The sequence below is a fragment of the Staurois parvus genome, unplaced genomic scaffold (assembly GCF_062004578.1).
Source record: "Staurois parvus isolate SC_StPar_1 unplaced genomic scaffold, SC_StPar_1.0 ptg000267l, whole genome shotgun sequence".
NCBI lineage: Eukaryota > Metazoa > Chordata > Amphibia > Anura > Ranidae > Staurois > Staurois parvus.
Genome location: NW_028318063.1, coordinates 2,004,113 through 2,025,942, shown reverse-complemented (window position 1 = coordinate 2,025,942; position 21,830 = coordinate 2,004,113). Strand labels below are relative to the sequence as shown.

The 21,830-nt window shown below is 40.6% G+C and overlaps 1 protein-coding gene across 30 annotated transcripts in view; it reads right to left on the bottom strand.

Annotated features, from left to right (window-relative positions):
* GPHN (gephyrin) overlaps nucleotides 1–21,830 on the bottom strand; it is a 591,738-nt gene that overhangs the window by 328,420 nt on the left and 241,488 nt on the right. For all 30 annotated transcript variants that reach the window (XM_089681455.1, XM_089681470.1, XM_089681459.1 and 27 more), the window contains exon 4: nucleotides 18,242–18,334. In XM_089681455.1, the coding sequence (XP_089537581.1) occupies nucleotides 18,242–18,334 (93 nt within the window). The remainder of the gene's footprint in view (nucleotides 1–18,241; nucleotides 18,335–21,830) is intronic.

Here is a 21,830-nt window from a genome sequence, read left to right as displayed (position 1 = left end):
TGAGGGTCATCTCGAGACTTCCAAAAAGATCTTGAATACTCGGTATCCCATGTTGGTGGGTGAGTTTGTCTATTTATAATGGTATTGATTGCTTTCCATAATGTTCAAGGACTGGGCTCCTCTTTTATGCGCCTCCAGGTTTTTTCCCACTATAAGTCCCTGGGAGCTGATGTTGTTCTACAGGAAACCCATTTTGCCCCTTCTTTTACACCTAGGTATATTTACAGGGATTTTCCTGTATGCTTTTTTGCTAATGCCTCTGAAAAAAAGCAATGGCTGTCGTTTACCAAAACTAAAGTGATAAGGGTCAAGGAAGGGCGATTCTTTTTAGTTAAGGGCCATCTAGGGGAGAATCTGGTAGCTTTTCTGATTTACCATGCCCCTAATGTGAATCAGGTAGCCTTTTTTTGAACCCTATTTATATCTTTATCTACTGAACTGAAAGATCGTGTTATTTTGGCAGGGGATTCAAATCTATCCTTAGATCATAGCTTGATAAGTCGCACACAGCCAAACTTAAATCCCCTTCCAAAGTCACGACTTTGCACAACTTTTGTATTGCTATAACGCAGCGGTTCTCAACCTGTGGGTTGCGACCCCTTTGGGGGTCGAACCACCATTTCACAGGGGTCGCCTGGGAGCATCGGAAAACACATATTTCCGATGGTCTTAGGAACTGAGACACCGCTCTTCTATCCATCTCCAGGCAATGTGTGGATGACATGCCGCCCCTGTCATCTGGCCACACCCCTGGGATCACTCAACAGCTCCGCCTCCTCGCTGGTGATTGCCCGCCGGAACTGTAGCTCAGGAGAGGCACACAGGAGGCCAATCATCGGCGAGGAGGAGCCGAGCGGCAGCGCAAAGATCAAAGAAGATCGAGTGAGGGGAGCGGCCGGAGAAGGAAGACAGCTGACCGGTAAGTGTCTGTACCGTGCAGATGGTGCTGCTGCAGCCAGGTATGCTGGCTGTAGATGGGAGAGGGAGGGAGCGAGCCCAGGTTGGAGCAGGAGTCAGCAAGGTAAGTATCATTGGTGTCAGTGGGAGGAATAGTGCCCCATCATTGGTGTCACTAACACCAATGATGGGGCACTATTCCTCCCACTGACACCAATGATAGGGCACTATTTCCCCCCCACTGACACCAACGATGGGGCACTATTCCTCCCCCCACTGACACCAACGATGGGACATTATTCCTCCCCCCACTGACACCAACGATGGGGCACTATCCCCCCCCCACACTGACATCAATGATGGGGCACTATTCCTCCCCCCACTGACACCAACGATGGGACACTATTCCTCCCCCCACTGACACCAACGATGGGGCACTATTCCCCCCCCCACACTGACATCAATGATGGGGCACTATTGCTCCCACTGATACCAATGATGGGGCACTATTCCTCCCACTGATACCAATGATGGGGCACTATTCCTCCCACTGACATCAATGATGGTGCACTATTCCTCCCACTGATACCAATGATGGGGCACTATTCCTCCCACTGACACCAATGATGGGGCACTATTCCTCCTACTGACACCAACGATGTGGCACTATTCCTCCCACTGATACCAATGATGGGACACTATGCCTCCCACTGATACCAATGATGGGACACTATTCCTCCCACTGATACCAACGATGGAACACTCTTCCTCCCACTGACATCAGTGATTTGGCACTACTCCTCCCACTGACACCAATGATGTGGCACTACTCCTCCCACTGCAAAATTACAGTTATGAAATAGCAATAAAAATAATTTTATGGTTGGGGGTCACCGCAACATGAGGAACTGTATTAAAGGGTCGCGGCATTAGGAAGGTTGAGAACCACTGCTAGGGCCTCACATACGTTTTCCTCCCTGCACTGTGAATGTTTACATGTTATGTGCAATTAAACCATGGCAACATCTAATATTTGTGTAGTATTATGTTCAGCAGACTGTGTTCTTCTATTGTTGTGACTTAGATGACGTTCAGAGCACATTTTATGCCCAATTCATGCAAAACTCCACGAAATCCCAAGGGGTTCACATACTTTTTCTTGCAACTGTAGAACTTAACCTCGGTCTTACCAAAAAAGCAGAAAAGCAACTGCGTTGAATGAACCATACATTTTACATTTGGCGAGACAAACCAGGCTCCCTCTTAGCATGTAAACTTACTCCAAAACATCATACATCATATCTAACTGGATCCTAAGAAGATCCTTCGGGAATTTCATAACTTTTATGCTACTCTATACAGTCAACTCCAGCCTGTTGAGCCTTCTTCAATTCAAAATTTCCTAGTGACTTTGCCTCTTCCATCCCTCAGCGAGGCCAATAGGGAACTCATGGAACAACCTATTACTAGTAAGGAGCTTAGCAAAGTTATTAGAATGCTAACTTTGCATAAATCCCCAGGCCCCGAAGGTCTCCCAAATACATACTAAAACACCTTTTCCGAACACCTTCTCCCCATATGGTTCTTTATTTAAATTCTTTAAGAGAGGAGGGTGTGATCCCTTTAGATGAGAACAAAGCATATATTAGTGTCATTCCCAAACCCAATAAGGATTCTACTGATATTCTTAACCATCGCCCCATTTTGGTAATTAATTGTGATCTGAAAATTCTAACGAAACTTTTGGCCTTGCATCTTAATTCCTTTTTGGTGCAGTATGTTCACAAAGACCAGTCAGGCTTCATATCTGGACGCCAAACATTGGAGCAGATTCGTCAGTCAGTCTATCACTTTGATATCAGCTGTCTGCTCTAAATGGGATGCTCCCCTCTCAAGGGAACTTTTGCTTCTTTCTTTGGACCTTTATAAAGCTTTTGATAGTTTAACTTGGGAATCTTTGTTTGCTACCTTTGTTTACTACCTTGCAAGCGTTCGTATTTGCTCCTACATTTCTTGCTTTATTTTATTCGCTATACAATACTCCCACAGCTCAAGTTTCCATTAGAGGCTACAGATCTTCTGTTTCCTGTTTCCAATTTGACGGGGCACTAGACAGGGTTGTCCACTCTCCCCACTGCTTTTCACATTGGCAATCGAACCCTTAGCTATGGCGATTCGTTCTCATCCCGAAGTCCATGGAATCCATTGTGGACAACAGGTACATAAATGTGCCCTATTTGCTGATGATGTTCTTATGTATATTACCTTTCCTTTGATCACCGTACCTAATCTACGGTCTCTTTTGCACCAATTTTCTGACCTTTCTGGGCTTTCCTTTAACTCCCAGAAAATGACAGCCCTTAACGTTTTATTACCCCCTTATGTAGAACAGCAGTTTATAACTACTTTAACTTTCAATGGGCACGCAACTCTTTGCCTTTTAGGGGGATCAACCTAACTGCTTCTATCAAGACTCTTTATCAAGCCTACCACCCCCCCCCCTTTAAAAAACTTAGAAGATCTTCGCCATTGGGCTGATTACTCTTTATCCTGGTGTGACGTTATTGCCCCGATTGCTATATTATTTTAGAACCTTACCAATACCAATTCCGAGACGGGAGTTGCAGCATTTACAAGCTGAGGTTCTCCGCTTTATCTGGAACAATAGAAGACCTCAGATGAACCAAAAGACATTATATGCCTCAAAACCGTGAGGTGGGATTGGCCTTCCTAATCTTCAAGCATATTTCCAAGCTGCTAAAACTGCCCAACTGGCCTACACCACTGCTAAGGGATCTACTCCCCGCTGGGTTTCTATGGAAGCTCTTTCCTGCCATCCCTTATCAGTCGGCTCTTTACTTTGGCTTCCTAATCGATCTTGTCCCCCTATACTATGCCCCACTCTGTCTTATTCTTTGACAGCCTGGGACAGAGTGCGCCACCGCAAATCATTAGCTTCTCCAAACACGCCCTTGACACCTGTTTTTTGTAACCCTGAATTTGTACCCGATTTAGTTCCTGCCCCATTTCAATGGTGAATTAATAAAGGATTAATACGGATAGGAGAATACCTTAATGGTGATCAAACTCATTCTTTGCAACATTTTAAAGATAAATTGCAAATATCCTCTACCGAAATCTTTAGATACAATCAAATTGTCTCTTTTATCTGCTCAAAGATTGCTTTATTGGATGAACCACCCATACTTACCAATTTTGAAATTTCCTGTCAGAATAGGGATTTCCCCAGAGGCCATGTCTCCACATTGTATGCTATCCTTACTGATCCAAATTGTCAACTTCCCTATATGGATTGATGGGAATGGGACCTGAATGTCACTTATTACCTATCTGAATGGCAAGATGTTGCCCTGGCATTATCTAAAGTTTTCATCAACACTACTCTAATTGAAACAAACTACAAAATGTTATTACGATGGTACTTGGTCCCAACTTGGACTGCGAGGATGCATTCGTCTGCCTCACTGATATGCTTCTGGCGTTGTGCCCACATGGGCTCCATTTATCACATCTGGTGGCAATGCCCGATGGCAACCAGATTTTGGATTTACATGTTTAATTAAATCCAGGGGTGGGCAACTGTGGCCCTCCAGCTGTTGTAGAACTACAAGTTCCATGAGGCATTGCCAAACTGACAGTTACAAGCATGACTCCCAAAGGCAGAGGCATGATGGGACTTGTAGTTCACCAACAGCTGGTGGGCCACCGTTGCCCACCCCTGATTAAATCTATACGGTGCCGGGGGTGAATATTCGCAAATCCCCGGAGACAGCACTCTTTCATAAATTCCCGGATACCATTCCCAGAAAATTCCTTAAACTGATCACCTATATGCTGTTGGCAGCAAGAATTACTGTTGCTAGACATTGGAAATCATCCCAATTGATTATGTTAAGAATAAACTGAATTGGATTATGATTAACGATAGACTCACCTGTATTCTACACAACAATACTAGAAAATTTGATAAAACATGGGACCCGTGGATTCAATATATTTCCGTACCTTAATGTCTCCCGACTTGACCCTCTCTTTCTCTTTTAAAATTCCTTTTTCTTACTAATCCCTTTTCCTGTCCTCTGGGGTTGGTTGCTCCTACTCCTTTTTTGTTCTACAAAAAAGTAGACAGAGGGAGGACTAATCACCAACATTGCCTGTGGTCTCCCTGCAGCTGATTCTTCTCATTATTGACTTACTATGCTTTGTTCTACACTGCTTCTGTGCAGGGAATTTGCCATCCGGACAGAGGTAGGCTTTTTGCTTCTCCATATTCAGAGCCTTAAAAATGAACAACGGTATGTTGCACAGTAGTGACATCACCAAATCTCACTTTGAACCTCAGGAGACTAACAGCCCTCCTCTTCCTTCCTGCACTCAAATGACCAGGGAGGGAGGTTCCTGAGCATGCAGCTTCAGCTGATGCCCCTAATGATGTCAGGATGAAATGCATAGGGCAGAGCTTAACAATCCAGGGGAGAGAGTGGGACACTGCAGGCTACCTGCATCTGATCCATCCATGCGTGGCGATTTTCAGGTTCACATGTAGCGGCGCTCTGTTATAAACAGACAGATTAGCACAGTACTTTATACATTTCCACTAGTTTTGGCTACATGCACTTTGTTCTAGCAGCTGTTTTTAAAGGGTAAGTTCACCTTTTAACCAAAAATAATAAATGCACATTTTTTTGAGGGTAATATTTTTTGGTTACAGGAGCCTGTAAAGCATTACACCAGAAATCAGCAGATCGCTGGTGCCATGCAGGTCTCCTGCATACTTGTCAGTATATCTGCTTGCCCATACATTGAGAACTATAAGCCGACAGCTGCTAAGGCTGCCGGGACTTGTAGTTGATTCATTCACAAAACACCCCACATGGCTGCGCTGTTTTTAAAAAGGGGCAGCTAGTATGGGGAACTTCTCCCCATACTTCTGTTACAGGGAGGGGGGGCAGTGGCTGCAGCATTTGGAACAAGTTCCACCCTAAATGGGTGGTACATGCAACATTTTCCCAAAGATGTACTTATCCTTTAAGTCTGTTGAGCAAATTTGTACACCTCATTGAGCTTCAGTTGAATTGTTCTGTGCAGTATCTGTCACAGACACAGCACAGATCAGGAAGCAGATTGTCCCTTTAGTTAATTAGGGGCAGAATCAGCTTCATATTCCCAGCTTGGAACAGTGGTGCAGACATAAGCCTACACCACTCTTTGTTAATTTCCCCATACTGTATGTGTTTAATTTCACTCTTTTCGGGGTGCCTAAACTTGCCTCAGGCCTTTTACTATTCTAGCAACAACCCTGCTCATACCATCTAACCCTTTCCAACTCTGATGCCTGCACTTTTCAGCTAATAAATTCTCAGCATGGCTATTTTTATCACTTACATTTTAAAAGTGTCTTTCTGGAAATTTGTATGTAGAAATTAAGGCTCCCTATTAAATATACAGTAATAGGTTATATAACAACAGGTGGGATACATTGGTGTCCAATATTTGTTACCACTTTATACAAAGTCATATCACTTGTGTATTTTTTTTATTTCTTATGAGATATAATTTCATAATTATACACTGAAATAATACACAAGAACATAAGTAGTTTCTCTAAGCAGATGTTAATGTCTAATTATACCAGTCAATAAAGGCTCACTTATGTTTAGACAAGACAACAAAGGAGACGACACGAACATTTGTAATGGTTTAACTGCCTTTGCATCATGTCATTTATCTTCCTTTCAAGTGTGTTTATAAACATATATATGTAATTATGTATAATTATAGAAGCAGGCACGGATCTCTATATTAACAATCTGGCATATTTAAATATCCCACATATATTCACTAATACACATGACTTAGCATTTAGTGTACATTACATGAATGAAGAATCTTCCCACATTTTACGTCGAAAATACAGTGCTGTATTTATAGATATTAATGATATGGGAACTGGTTTATCCCATCCTCTGCAGAAAATTGACTGGTAAAAAAAATGTAGGTTTAATGAAAAAAAAAAAAAAAAAAAGATCATGCAATCAGATATAGAATACACAAGCAAAATTTCACATTGTACCCACCCTGTGATCCAAAAGAAAGCCATGCTATAAGTACATGGAGAGCAGTGTTAACAGTGACTGATAAAACCTGCCGGGGTTCTGGCAGTGGAGATACTTATTGAAAGGTGTTTTTGATGTGGCACACTTGGTCCAATGTCTCTAGTAAGTGTGGAAGCTTAAGGTTTGGCAAGGTGTCTTTATTGCACAGCTTTCTGATCGAAATGAGTTATATCTATGTGCCCTAGGAATGGGCTTTTAAAGGGTAAGTTCACCTTTTGCACAAAATTAATAAATGCACATTTTTTTTGCAGGTAAAAAAATGTGCATTTATTATTTTTGCCTGCAGTAGCCTCAAATCCCTGCACCAACGATCAGTAGATCACTGGTGCAATGCAGGTCTCCTGCAAACATGTCAGTATATCTGCTTGCCATACGGGATGTACGAGCAAGCAGATATACTGCTGACAGGAAGAATCAATGAACTATCACAGCGATCCACAGAGCCATGGTAGTTCATCGAGAACTACAAGCTGACAGCTGCTAAGGCTGTGGGGACTTCATTCATTCATTCACAGAACACTGTGAATGAATGACACGGCCGTGTGGGTGGAGCCCTGCATGGCCATGCTGTTTTTAAAAAGTGACAGCTAGTATGGGCAACTTCTCCCTGTACTTCTCTCACAGGGATGGGGGAACAGTGGGCAGTGGCCGCAGAATTGGGAACATGTTACATGTTCCACCCTAAAAATGGGTGGAAATTGTAACATGTTCTCAAAGATGAACTTACCCTTTAAGTTGCAATTCAGCAGCTGGGTGCTGCATTTTGCATTGATACCAATTCAAAAGAAAGCACTGAGATGAATAGTAAACGCATCTCTTTGTCAGGCAAAGCCATGCATAGCTCTGATCCAAACTGTTGCATAAAATTATCAAGCCATGCCATTCCATTAATTTAAATTGCTTTTGCCTGTAGGTAGAAAGTATTTATAGCACTAGCAGAACAGAATCAGCATAACACAGGCATTGGGGGCCTTTCTGCATCCAGGACTAGGTTGAAATTACACAAAGATACTGATATTATCAACCACTTCTATATTTAGGCAAACACAGATTTTCTAAGTCTTAAAAGCGCTATAATACACCTCAACACCTAAAAAGGTCAGCCATGCTGCACTCTTTTCAGTGTTCCACAATGCACATGGAAAAGATAACAGGCGTAAAATACAATTCAATGTTGGTGCTGAAAATTAAGAGCAACTTCCAGCCTTGGTGTCAGCGGCTGCAAAAATAACTCCCCCCCCCCCCAGTGTTGGGGATAATGGTTGCAATAATAACCCCTAGCACTGGCGGCAGTTGCTGCAAAAATAACCCACAAAATTGGTGTTAATGCCTGCAATAATAATAACCTCTAGCACTGCTGTCAGTGGTGTAACAATAACCCACAGCAATGGTGTAAGTGACTGTAATAATAACCCCCAGCATTGGTGTCGGTAGCTGCAATAATAACTCCAGTATTAGCGTAAATGACTGCAATAATAACCCCCAGAAATGGCGTCAGTGGCAGCACTACCAACCCTCTACCTCCCAAATTTGTGGTCAATGGGATTATTTAAACCTCTTGACTGCAATTGCAGCAGAGACCAGACTGAGTGCAGAAGGAATTTTGGCTGCAGATTCTGCAGTGGCTGGGGTGTACAGAGGCTATGTAGTGCAGCAAAGACTAGGCTGTGGGTGCAGGCTATGCTATCTCTGTAGCTCAGGGAGTGTACACACTGGGACGTGAGGGGGCAATGCTTGGCCAGGGATTAAGTGCCCTGCTCGAGTATGAATTATGCATCCAGCGCACCACTGTGTTATCTAATGGAGCCACCACACTCGGGGAAAAACTTGAACGTGTGCATGGCCATGAGAGATCAAGAAGGCACAGGCACTGGAGTGTGGAAGGTATGTTACCTTGACAAAGATTGCCAAGATCCATTGCAGAGGGAAAACATGATGTTTCTTAACTGAGCCCTGTTGTTTTTTATAATAGTAGGTTATGATGGCATTTTCTCCTGCCTGTAAGTGTTTGTGTGAGCAGGGTGGTTCACATTTAATGCACTCACACTTTTTGGGCTCAGATGTCAATCCCCATCCCCTGTGTACTAAAAAATATTTATTGGTTCTGTCTATTCTCGTGCATGTGCTGCAATCTCCACTAATTCCATTGGAGAATTTATACTCCACTGAGGCAAGCGGAGTACTAACATTCCTTTAGAATGGAGAAAAGTGGCGCACATGTGCAGGAGGAAATGAACATAACAGTGACGGAGCCAAGTAAGTCACACAGAGAAGATTCCCAATGGAGTGGGGACAGGTAAGTATAAAGATTCCAAGGACTTTTGGGGATAGGCATAAAATCTCAATAGGTGAAAGGGCACTTAGACTAAGTTCCTCATCCTCTGAAAAGCCTCAAGACCAGCAGGGTTTCCAGTTCAGAGTCCTCTTGAGCTGCCTCAAAGACATGAAATCACTACTTAGCAAAAGGAAAGTCTAAGAGGACTATTCCCAGGACCCACATTGGCCTTGAGGCCTAGCACAGTTCCTGGAAAGCATTGGGAGGCTCAACACGTGGCTATGCAGAGATCCCTGCATAGTAGGTAGGCTTAAAGCAGATGCAAAGGCAAACCTAAACAATACAGGACAATGCTCTTCCATAGAGTAGGCAGTGAAGTACGTTTTGTCACTTAATAGGAGTAAAAGGCACACAGCTGTAATGGATCACAAGGCAAATGAGCAACATTTTATACAGTGAATCCTTAAAGGACCATATCCTACAATTTAACATATTATCACTTTTGGGTTTATGCTCGCCTTTAATCACTACAGTGGCAGACACAGGCTCCCTTGCAGATGCCCCCCCCCCCATTACAAGCCGTCACTGTCTCCTGCATTCCATGGGCAGCCTAAACTCCATCTCATCTACTTTTCAACTGAGTGAAATATGAAAATATTGTCTGATTGAACAGTAATGCATATCAACATGCTGAAACCACCAGAAGCCAAAAACCAACATCCTAAAATAACCCATGCACGCATTGTAAACAAACTATCAAAATGCAACCAAAGTCAAGTTTACAACATTTTCCCAAAAACTGAATCCTAGCTTTTTTATACCTAGTATACATTTTTCAATGACATTTAAAAATTGTATATTTTATATCTCTTTCCTTATTTCTAATTCTTCCCTTTGAACTTGGCAGAATACCAGGGTCTGAAAGTCACATTCCATTATCTGCTTGGGTGTATTTCATGCTACACAGATTAATCTGTGTGTGACATTTAAAAAATAGAGATGTGGAAAAAAAAAAAAAGAAGGAAGAAACCCACCAGCTTTTCATACTTCTAGTGGTATAGGAGTCAGTACAATGATTTTGTGATGCTAAACTAAGACAACAGTAATTAAACAGTCATATGGCATGATAGCCTTTACTACAAACGATCATGCGGCAAGGCCATATGTGTACTCTGCTAAAAGCCGAACTCTACTGCAATCTGTCAGCCCACACTGAAGTCTCACAATTACTGACTTGTCTGCAATCCTAAAATAGCACAATCTTTTTAATCTCTGGTGATAAATGTAAACAAGGCAAGAAGCAAAGAAATCTACAGAAGATGGCATGCAATAAAGGAAAGCAGAGAGAGCATGTTTGGACAGTTAAATGTATGTATAGTACATTTTTTTATGTTAAGGATTGAGTAAGGAAGGGTTAAAACCCCTGCCAGTTTTCTGAATGTCTGTATTGGGAGATATTTTCCTTTACTTCCTTTTCCAGAAATGGGACGTTAGATAAAATCTACACAAAGTAAGGGGAAATACCTTGTACCACTGTTGTCCCGGTAAATGGCACCACCATTTGAAGATTTACCCTTAAAATTTGTTTTGGGGCAACGCCAAAATCTTGGATTCCCCACAATTGCTTTTTTGGTACCAATGGTCAATAGTGGCCAATATTTCTGATGAGGAAGGGTCCAGCCTTTTCCCTCTCTATCCAAAACTAAAAAAAGATACCCATTTTTGCCTCACAATGTACTCCATAAGTAAGGCTGGCCATAAATGTCCTGATGAAAAAAAAAAAAAAAAACTAAAAAATCCTCTGGATTGTGAGCATCCCATGTCATTAGCTGGCCACACCTAAGCTGATCCTTCACTCTCAATTGGTGAAACACAAAAGGATCCAAAGTACAATGTACACACTGTTGTCAGTAAAATATCTATGGATCTGCCTTACAATGGGTAGAATCTGCCATGGAAAACCCCCGCAACCACACACTACAACAAATGTGCAAAACTGGGATGAGGGATTCAGAGTATGCTTGTTTAAAGTAGACATTATTTGGAAATAAATGCAATTCAGTAGCTACCTGGCAAACCTTTAGAAATGGCTTTTAACAGCCATGGCAGGCACCTCAGATACAGTGTCTTGAAAAAGTATTCATATCCCTTGAAACTTTCCAAATTTTGTCATGTTACAGCCAAAAACATAAATGTATTTTATTGGAATTTTATGTGACAGACCAGCACAAAGTTGCACATAATTGTGAAGTGGATATTTGTAAACAAGTTTTAAAACCATTTATCATTTTCCTTCCACTTCAGAATTATGTGCCACTTTGTGTTGGTCTATCACATAAAATCCCAATAAAATACATTTACGTTTTTAGTTGTAACATGACAAAATGTGGAAAATTTCAAGGGTTATGAATACTTTTACAAGACACTGAAAAAGGATTTTTGTACTTACCATAAACTCAGTTTTTTGGAGTTCAGTTATTTGGAGACCGTTATATGATACTGCTACTCTACAGCAGGATTTGGACACCAGAGAACAAAAAAGCCATTGGCCACACAGATGTAACCGTCCCCTAAACCCCCGAAAGCTCTCAGCATGCTTCACGTTTATTACCAAGCAATACTAGGAGAAGATCACCAACATAGAGGTGTGAGACCTGTGTCCATTAATAAAACGCCAAAAATACATATTTTACGTTATTTACAAAATTCATTACACAGGATTCAGTTATTCATAGATAATTGGGATGTCTTAAAGCAGGCCAACTGAGGAGTGGCCAACAATAACAAAATTAAAACAATCCCACCAAACAATACAGTAAAACGAAGATCAGCTTGCAAGTCAAAAAGCAACCTGAAAGACCCTACACCCATAGCTGACTTCAGAGGAGGCCTGAACATCTACCTGGTAAAACTTGTCTTGCCTTCTTCTGGGCCAACTGTGGATGTAGGATTATAACTTTTTTTAATTTTTTATTTTTTTTATGGTTGAACTGGATGGACTTTTGTCTGTTCTCAGCCAGACTAACTATGTAACTATGTCAACAGAAAACCTGCTGGCAGTCTTGCAAATCTGGAACACAGTTGCCTGATGCCTAACAGCCAAAGACGCATTTATTTGAGCTACTGATAAACAAGGGGTATCAAGTATGACAAACTGAGAGTCAGTCTTTCTAATGGAAGCAGCGGCTGAGAGGTAGACCTGCACAGCATGAATAAAATATAGTCAGCTAAGAGATATTTTCTTTTGGTTTACGGGAGCTGGCTAAAGAGACAGAAGAACACTGACTAGAAAGGATTGTTTTTTTTTTTTTACAGTACAAGGCTCTCATCACAGACAGGTTCCTCACAGGATGGCAACAAGGAAAGCAACCTGGTGAGTAAAGGGTGGAAAGGGAAATATCCCTGATAGGTTCAAAAGGTGTTTTTTGATCTTACCTAGGTGGATGCAGCATCAGTCTTTAAAATATTTTTACAGGTCATCAGTTTGAAGTTAAATGTGAGCTCTGGTGCTAGAATTACTGTTTTCACTCAGACATTTGTGGCAATATCTAATATGTGTGGTGCAATCAATGTTTGGAACTATGTGCATGTTTGCATTTGTGCGAGTACGGCGTTACGGGGGGGATTGGGTTTTTTAAATTATTATTTTTATATATTCTTGTATTACTGTCTGGCTTGGTCACAATGGTCGCCAGGACAAATAGAGAGGGAAAATCTACCTACCGGAGACACAAACTGCAATACAAACTTGACAGGGCTTTTCACTTTTCAATACATATACTTTGAAGTGGAACTTCAGTCTATCTCCTTAAGTGGCCCTGCCTCCTCTCCTCCAATCATGGCTATTATGGCGCATGTGCAGACATGCCCATGGGCTCTGCCCCAACATGCGACCCAGTGAAGTGAGGTACCATCTATGTCGCTTGTGGCCGTCAAGTGAACAAAAGATGGGATGATTGAAGGACCAGTAAACCAGCTGGGAGGAAAAAATGCCAGCGGTGAATAGTGTGTACTCCAAACCAGAAAAAACTGTCGACCAGACTGCAAATGACATCACAGAAAGTGACATATCACCACCCAAAATCCATGAAGCTGGATGTCTCCATGGTAAGGTTTTGAGGCTCCACCTCTTTGTTAAGCCAACTGTGGATTTGTTACACTTTCTGGATATAAATGGCACATCCTTCCTGTCATTAGATTTCTCTCAAAAAAGAGGACATAGTATTGTAGCACCTGCTTCGTGTTCAGTATATGGATTCTTTTGGTCCTTCACAACAGTTTTGGGACCTCTAATATAATTGATGGGTTTTCCCACAGACTACATCTCATCTGGTTGTCTATGCAATTTCAATTGACTTGCACCATATACCCACAACCACATTGTATGGCTATCTGTTGCTTTAAGCTCCACACATCTGAGTGCGCCAAGGATCTCTTTATGGCCCCCAAAATAAAAATCTGTTTATCCTCCTGAGCATACACAGGATATAATGCTTGTTTTGCCTAAGTGGGAATCAAATAGACAGCCACACTTACCTTAATCTATGCAGCCAGGGCTCTGGTCTTCAATTCCGCATCAGAAAGTGAAGAGGCCCTCAAGGTCATCCTGTATATCACAGTACCAGCTAGTCCTACAGTGTATGTGATGATGTTGTCAAGAGGGGTGGTGATAGGACCAGAAAATAAGAGTGGTTTAGTGACTACTGATTTCCCTTCTACAGTGGAGAGGAAGCCTAAAGGACTGTGGATTAACACCTTCCTGCCCGACCTATAGCAGATTGACAGCCAGGCGGGGTGCTTCTTCTTCTAAGTGGACGTTATATGACATCCTGTCAGAAGGTGCTGGTGACAGATTACTACACTGGCTCGCTGTCAGTGTCATGTGACCGCTGTGACCAATCACAGCAGATGACATGACAATTGTATACAATGGATGGCTTCTTTTCATGCCATCCATTTTATACAATTGTGTTGTTAGCTCTGATTGGTCACACGATACAGACAGGGCCAATCACAGAACATCTTTATTATGTGATGAGCTTTGCCCAATCACAGCTAATCACAACAAAAAGGCTGAATGAATCAGTGTCATTCAGCAACAGTGGTTGCTAATATCAATGAAATATATTGGTACCTGCAATCATAATGTGTAAAAAAAAAAAATTAAATCCTGATCATTTGCCCAGAGTAGTACAATGTTACTATGGTAACATTGTATTGCTCTGGTCATAGTATGTTGGGAAAAAAAATAGTAAAAAAAAGAAAAAAAATGTAATAAGAAATTGAAAAAAATGATTACAATATTTTTTTTATTTTACATACTGTCACCAGTCAGTGTTCCTGATCACCGCCTCAGCAGTTCTTAGATAATGCTGTACTGGACTGGTGACAATATGTAAATAAAAAAAAAAAATTATGAATCAGTTGTGAGGTGATCAAATACCACTAAAAGAAAGCTCTATTTGTGGGAAAAAAAATTACAAATTCCATTTATGGGCAGCGTTGCATGAACACGCCACTGTCAATTAAAGTAACGCAGCGCCGTATTGCAAAAAATCAAGTGGTTAATTAACAGGAAGTAGTTGGCATGTTATTTATGAGATCCAACAGACGAATGCCATCCAAAATGCAATATAAGGGATTTTGCAAAGGAATCACCTGCATTTTCACAGTTCATATGATCATCACCTTCGATAACAGACATATTGACTGACGCAGACACAAGACTGCCTGCATGTGATTTATTGGATAATTGCTGTATATTAGTACAAACGGTCTCACTTATAAATGTAAGATTACGCTTATATCTACAACCACCATTATCACAAAATAGACATATTGGATTACAACCTGTCCAGGAACTAATGAAACACAAATACTTTTTGAAGTGTGAACTTCCCATAAAGAAATAAGCTATTTGGTAAGCAATGCATGTGGTATAACTTATTATTTATCAGCAAATGGGCTGCCTAGAGGCATCTTTATTTAATATTTTCCAGTGAAAGAACTTTTTTATGCATAGCATAATTAGTGGTATTAAAGCTGAATTAAACTTTCTCAATCAACATTAACTATGTTTTAATCCTTAAGCTGTTAGCATTAATAAACAGATAGGAAGCAATAATACATTTTTTTGCTTCAACTTTTTTTTTTTACATTTCTTTAGTTACTTCTAGTTGATGTCATACATTTCAGGAATCTTCCTGGGCATTTTTTTTTTCTTTTATTTGCAGAAGGGGGGGAGGGGCTTTCTCAGCACACCCTCCTGCCTGCATGTCTAGGCTAAGAGTAGAGGAATTCCAGGAAGTAAATGCTACATGAAAAACATTTGCCCTTACTCAAAATGGCCATGGCTAGAAATGCTAGGTGTGTGTTCTTCAAAGTGACTTCTCAACAAAATAAACCATGCATACATGGATGGATGAGTTTGCTTTGAATATTAAAAATGAATTACATTGCAGTTTCAATTTGTGGTTTTCAGATACAGTTTAACTCCACTTTAATAATTCACAATTAATATTCAGTGGGTTTGACTGATTAACATGTAATATAGAAGGAGGGTAACAATTGGGGACACAGGCCAAATTCAGTACTATTTTTGATGAGACATTTGAGCACCCTTGTTGGCATGTTGTTTGGTACAGGTTTCCAACAATGTTACCAGAATCACCATCTTTCAGCTAACACCTCTACTGGAGGTTCTCTTGCCCTCTTGCCAGTCTTATAATCACCTGTAGAGTGAGATATAACTGACAACAGTTGGCTAGGATTGAATAGAGAATGCACTGGCCTGGTTCAGAAGGTGTTGACAGGTTGCTCTGTGGCCTTATCGGAGATGTCACTAGATTAGGGACAGGTGAGTATTAGACTGCCAGGGATAAGCTTCAATGTAAGTTTAACTGAATAGATACAATTTAACAAACTAACAAGACCTTGGAAAGACTTAGAGGAATTTACTAAAACTGGAGCAGACATAATATGAAGCAGTTGTGCACGTCAACCAACCAGCTTCTAGCTTTTTTTTTTAAAAACCTTAACTGAATAAGCTGAGGCTAGAAGCTATGGGATACTATGCACATCTGTTCCATATTCTTTCTGCTCCAGTTTTAACCCCTATATGCGGCCGTGCTAGCCGCGTTTTGCACGTACACAAGAGCCCATTCATTTAAATGGACTCCCGTGCCACGCAGGGAAGAAGTCCCTGCACTTCTTCTGAAAACGCAGCCCGCACGGAAACCTCGGTTCCCAGTACGGTTGTGTTTTCCAGTGCGGGCGGCGTGCCATTAGAACTAATGGCACCCACCCGCGTGTCCGCATTCCTCTGTGCGGTTGGTGCGACTGCACGGATTTTCACGTGGATCCGCAGCGGCTCCACCCACACATATGTGAACCAAGCCTAATAAGTTCCTCCTATATGCATAGGATGCCCCACTGTAAGCCTTTTTAACAGTGTTTGCCACCAAACATATCTATTGTGATGTATACATAAAGTGTATGTAAACCTCAACAGTGACCTGAACTTATTTGGTTACATTTGGTGTGTTAAATATACCAATGAAAGTATTTTGTTATATCTGTTTGGTAAGTGAAAAAAAAATACCAGTTCATCCTGCTCTAAATCTTGTCAAGTGATAATGCCCTCTGAACGAATTTCCCATAGAACTGGATGTATACAGTATGTACTGCAGGAGCAATGCTCCAGTTAAGTCTACAGTAGGTGCAGGCAGCCCGGCTCTAGATTTTTACTGTCCTGGATGCAGACAACACAGGAGGCTGCTGCAGTCTAAAGACTGAAAGTGGAACTTCACTCTCTCAATCAACACTAACTATTAATCCTTATCATTCTAGCATTAGTAAATAGATAGGAAAGTATTTCATATTTACTTGTTTTAAACTTTTTTTTTACATTTCTTCAGTTACTTTCTTGTTTCCGTGCTTAGGCAAATGATGTCATGCATCCCAGGAGTCTTCAGGAGGGGAGGAGGGGCTCAGTTAAGGCAGATGAATTGTTGATCCCAGGAAGTAAATTCATCTGCTCTTACTGAAGATGGCCGCAGCCAGAAAAGCTAGAGGTGATCAAAGTTACTTCTCAGCAAAATAAAGCATGGAGACATGGATAGATGGAAGAGTTTGCTTTGAATATTAAAAATTAATGAAATAGTGCTTTTGGTTTGTGCCGCTCAGGTGCAGTATAATTCTGCTTTCAGTAATCAGCTGGGGGATGCTGGCTCCGCTTATGTAGTTTAAAGTTCTTTGAAGAGAGGCTGCAGAAGGCTTATTTAATTCATACACTTTTCCTTTAAGCGGGACTACTAACATGGTGGAAGGATGTTGTAGCTGACCTTAACCCCATAGCTGAAAGCAGCCATGTCTTCTTAAATAACCAAGGTTCTATGAGCACTTAACTACTAAACTGTTCAGTCAGTTGATTAGCTGAGTTGCAGTGTGCAAGAGAAAGAAGGTATCATACTAAATACATGTTCTAACCTTCAAAAAATAGAAATTTTAAAGTTGATTTGAGTTGGTGTTATAACGCCAATGTACCATTCCAATGTTTTAGCATACATCAAATTACAGTATAAACATGTTTTATACTAGTACAGTATACCAGTCATGAGAGAAATTCTGAAGCTGCCACGGCAGACCACCTTCTGAAAAGGCAAGTTGATTGACTGTCATGATGACCTACTGGCTTTACCAGTGTTTAAACCAATGACCCAAAATGAATATGCAGATCAGAAAAGTGACAAGCCCATGGTCCATGCTTCAAGTTAGTGACTAAAAATAATAAAGTAAGAGGCACAACACAATGTGCAACTAGTAATTTCAAAAGAAGAGTTCAGCAATGGTACCTTCCACTTTATGCCACATGTTGAGAAAAAATAAAGAATATTAATACATTATAAAAAGTTTATACTTTTACGTTTCTCACCTCTGGTGTAACATCTCTTGGAGCAAACCCAGTTCCCCCTGTCGTTAAAATCAAGTTAAGTTCTTTTTCATCGCACCAATCTATTAAGGATTCCTGGCAAAATATAAATAAATAATATCCACGTGAGTGAAATCATCATCTTAGCAATGATCATGTGCAAATAACGAAAAAATGAATTACAATCTAAATACTGTATGCAAATTTGAATGGAAAACAATTTAAAAGGACAAATGTACTTTCAGACAAAGTACACTAACTGACCTGCCTGAGATAAACCACACTAAAAAAACCTCTCACTCCAAATGCTTACTTACCTAAGTAGAACCGCGTCTTTCTCAAAGCTGTAGCATTGTTTGTATCCTGATTGAACCTGTGCAGTTACCCATCAAAGACTTGTATAGAGTCATGTCCCAAAACTAGGAACTCTCTGGAAATGGTACTACACAAACATATTAGGACTCAATGGGCAGGCGATGCCAAAGGCAAACAGGATATTAGCCAGAAAGGATGGACCACAGCTGTCCTACTGATGTAAGTAGCTGGGAAAAGCAGTTTTACATCTCCCAAGAGTTCAGCTTTAACAATTTAGGGGAGCCATTCCTTCTATATGCTAATATGAGTATTCCTAATAAAAGGAGAAAGGATTCCCTGAAATGTTAAAGTCTTCAGTACTGCTGCTTATGACTGTATCTCTACATTTCATCATTAATTTAAAAAGCAAGCATCTTATTAAATAGAAGCCTGAGGTGTTTTCTTTTAATATTTCTATTGGTGTCTGTTTCTCAGGATCAGCTGAAATGAGATAGCACCATGCAAAAGATGATAAGTACACATTTACTAATGCTCTGGTTTCAAGGCTGGGCAGATATTTTGTATCTAAGCTAAGGAAAAAACTATACTTTTTTATTTCAGTAAGACCACACTTGAAAGATGCAACACTACGCTGTATTAAACACAAATGTGATGTGCTAACTCCTCAAAAATGGCCCGCATATTGCTTAATTTTTACTTTATTTTTTAGTCTATTTTATTATTCATCTATATGCAATTATGCTGATGGGGGCATTATTGTTTTTTATTTTGCAATTCAATCTATATTTCATTTGTATTTATGTGGGCCGTTTTTGTATGTCAGCATTCATGTCCATAGTATTAGTTTAATACTGGCCCTTTAATTGATCGCTGGGGCAACCACACAATTAGCTGTGGGTCTCACTTAAAAGGATGAACGTCACAGGGCTCCTTACCCTGAAGATGTCATGTGATCAGTGAAGCAACGCATCTGGCAGATCCTGGTGACGTCACTTCCAGTCTTGCACAAACCGGTACGAGCGATGTGAGGAACCATCTTGATTGATGGCTACGGTCATGATAGTTGTTTTACTATCCTTGTGAGTTTATTTCTACGTTTATAAAACGGTGTAAGTTTAATGGGGTTGCATTAGGATTTGTTCTTTTCCCTACTAAACAAATACCACATAATCCCATTGGATATCCTGGAGTCCTTTCCCTTAAAGGGCCAGAGTCAATGAAATCGCTGCTAAAGGCCAGCAGTGGATCAGCAGAAATCGTTCAATATCCCTAAGTGTTTATGACCTATTTGATAGGTCAAAGGGAAGGTGAGTGTATGGTGCACCTATTCGGTGATGGTAAACACTATGGTTTAGTTGGCACGGTGGAGAAATGCAACCATTTGATTATTACACTTTGCAGCACATTTTTTTCTTTAATGTGAGTGCATATCTGAGTGCCTTTAATTAGCAAATCTAAAAATTGATGTTGCATTATGGTATATTTTTGTTTTTTTGCACGGTCTTGGAGCCAAAGGTCCAATGAAGATCTAGCACGTGGAAGGAACACTATATGGATCAGAAATTTGGAGGCTACATAGTCCTTCTAAAAGCATGTTTGGCCTATTATGACTTATAGGTCAAACCTCAAGGTGAGCAGGGAGTGAAGCCACAATTCAAGCACGACGTTGAATATTGCTGGATGATAGCACAACATATGTTGGATTAGACTGATACAATTCCACAATCCTTTTTTTGGACTGACACTGCATGTTTTTTAGACCTTATGTTTTAAGAATTTGAGGAATTAGAGCATCACATTTGTGTTTAATTATTTAATTTGAGTGTGAGTACACTAGATCAGTGAGTGCAGCAATCTCCACCTTCCTTTATTGCATTTGGGGTATAGCAGAGCAAAAGCCTTTACTATTTGTACTTTTACTACTACTGTATTGTTAAGAGTATAGATTGTAATTAAAAGAATCACTGAAAGCCATGTTCTTCAGCAGAAGGCAGGTGCTTCGGGAGTGGGGGGGGGGATCCCAATAAATGTTTTTCATTTCTAAAAGCACCAGACTATTCCATACCATTAATGACCCATGAGGTAGCAATGCAAGTTACCAGCCCTTCATGGGTAAGAATGTTGCACTCTGAAGTAAAATTAAATGGTGACTAAGAGGGGAGTGGCTAGAAATAGCCCAGAGCACAAGCCTGCAGTTCCACAGCTTTACTGTCAGTTATACTGCACAGAATGGGCAAAAGAAAGAGTGCCCAAGCCTCCTGAAGTAATACCTACTCTCACACAACGAACAGCTTCAATAGCAATTAAAGCATATTTTGAAAATCCGAACTCGAATACTCGACTTTGACCTTTCAAGATGACAGCACCATGAGACTCAACAATTCTTATCAATAGAAATTTATTTTCAACCTTACTGCCAGAAGAGAGAGAAAATCATCCATACTCCAGAAGACCTTGTTGACTTTGCAGTCACCTTGGTATGACCCAATTCCTAAACCACCTCAAAAAGTAACACCACACAAATGCACCAGACCCTTGAAAACACAGTTGCAATTTCGTGAGGATCACAAACACATTCTTACAGTCACAATGCAAAACTCTCCTTAGCTGGTCCATGACTACTTTTGCCTTGGCCATAAGAATATTCCATACCTTCACTTTAACCTCCCTGGCGGTATGATTATTTCAGATTTTTGGTGCTGAAAGCGGTACCATTATTTTGCATGGAAATTTGGCGGTTTATATTGTAGGCCTGTAATTCTTAGGAATAACTCACTGAAATCTGTCCGAATAAGAGTCTAGTAAACATCCCGGGTAGGATAAAACTTGAAACACGAAATCATATATTATAATTTAATAAATAATCATAAAAAAATAATATAATAATAAATTTAATTAAATAATATAATCAAACCAAAAACACTGAAATTTGAAATATAGCGCAAAGTCGCAAAATTGTTTTCAGTGTCTGATGACAAATTTCTCCACAAATCATTATCACTCAATTCTGCAAGTGGTTCTGATTTACTATCGCTGTTCTCTAGCTGGTCTAAAACCACTTATGACCTAAAGGGACGCTTTTTGGACGCCATGGACGTTTCTCAGTTTTCAGGCAATAAGAACAGTAAAAATGCAGGCAGGGCACAGGACAAAGCACTCGGGACAAAATGTATGTGAGTTGGTTTGATACAGTAATGTTTTACTATGTGATTTTAGTGAATGTCACTTTTTGTCATTTTCAAATTTCCCGCTGTTTCATCCCCCATACGTCCCAACA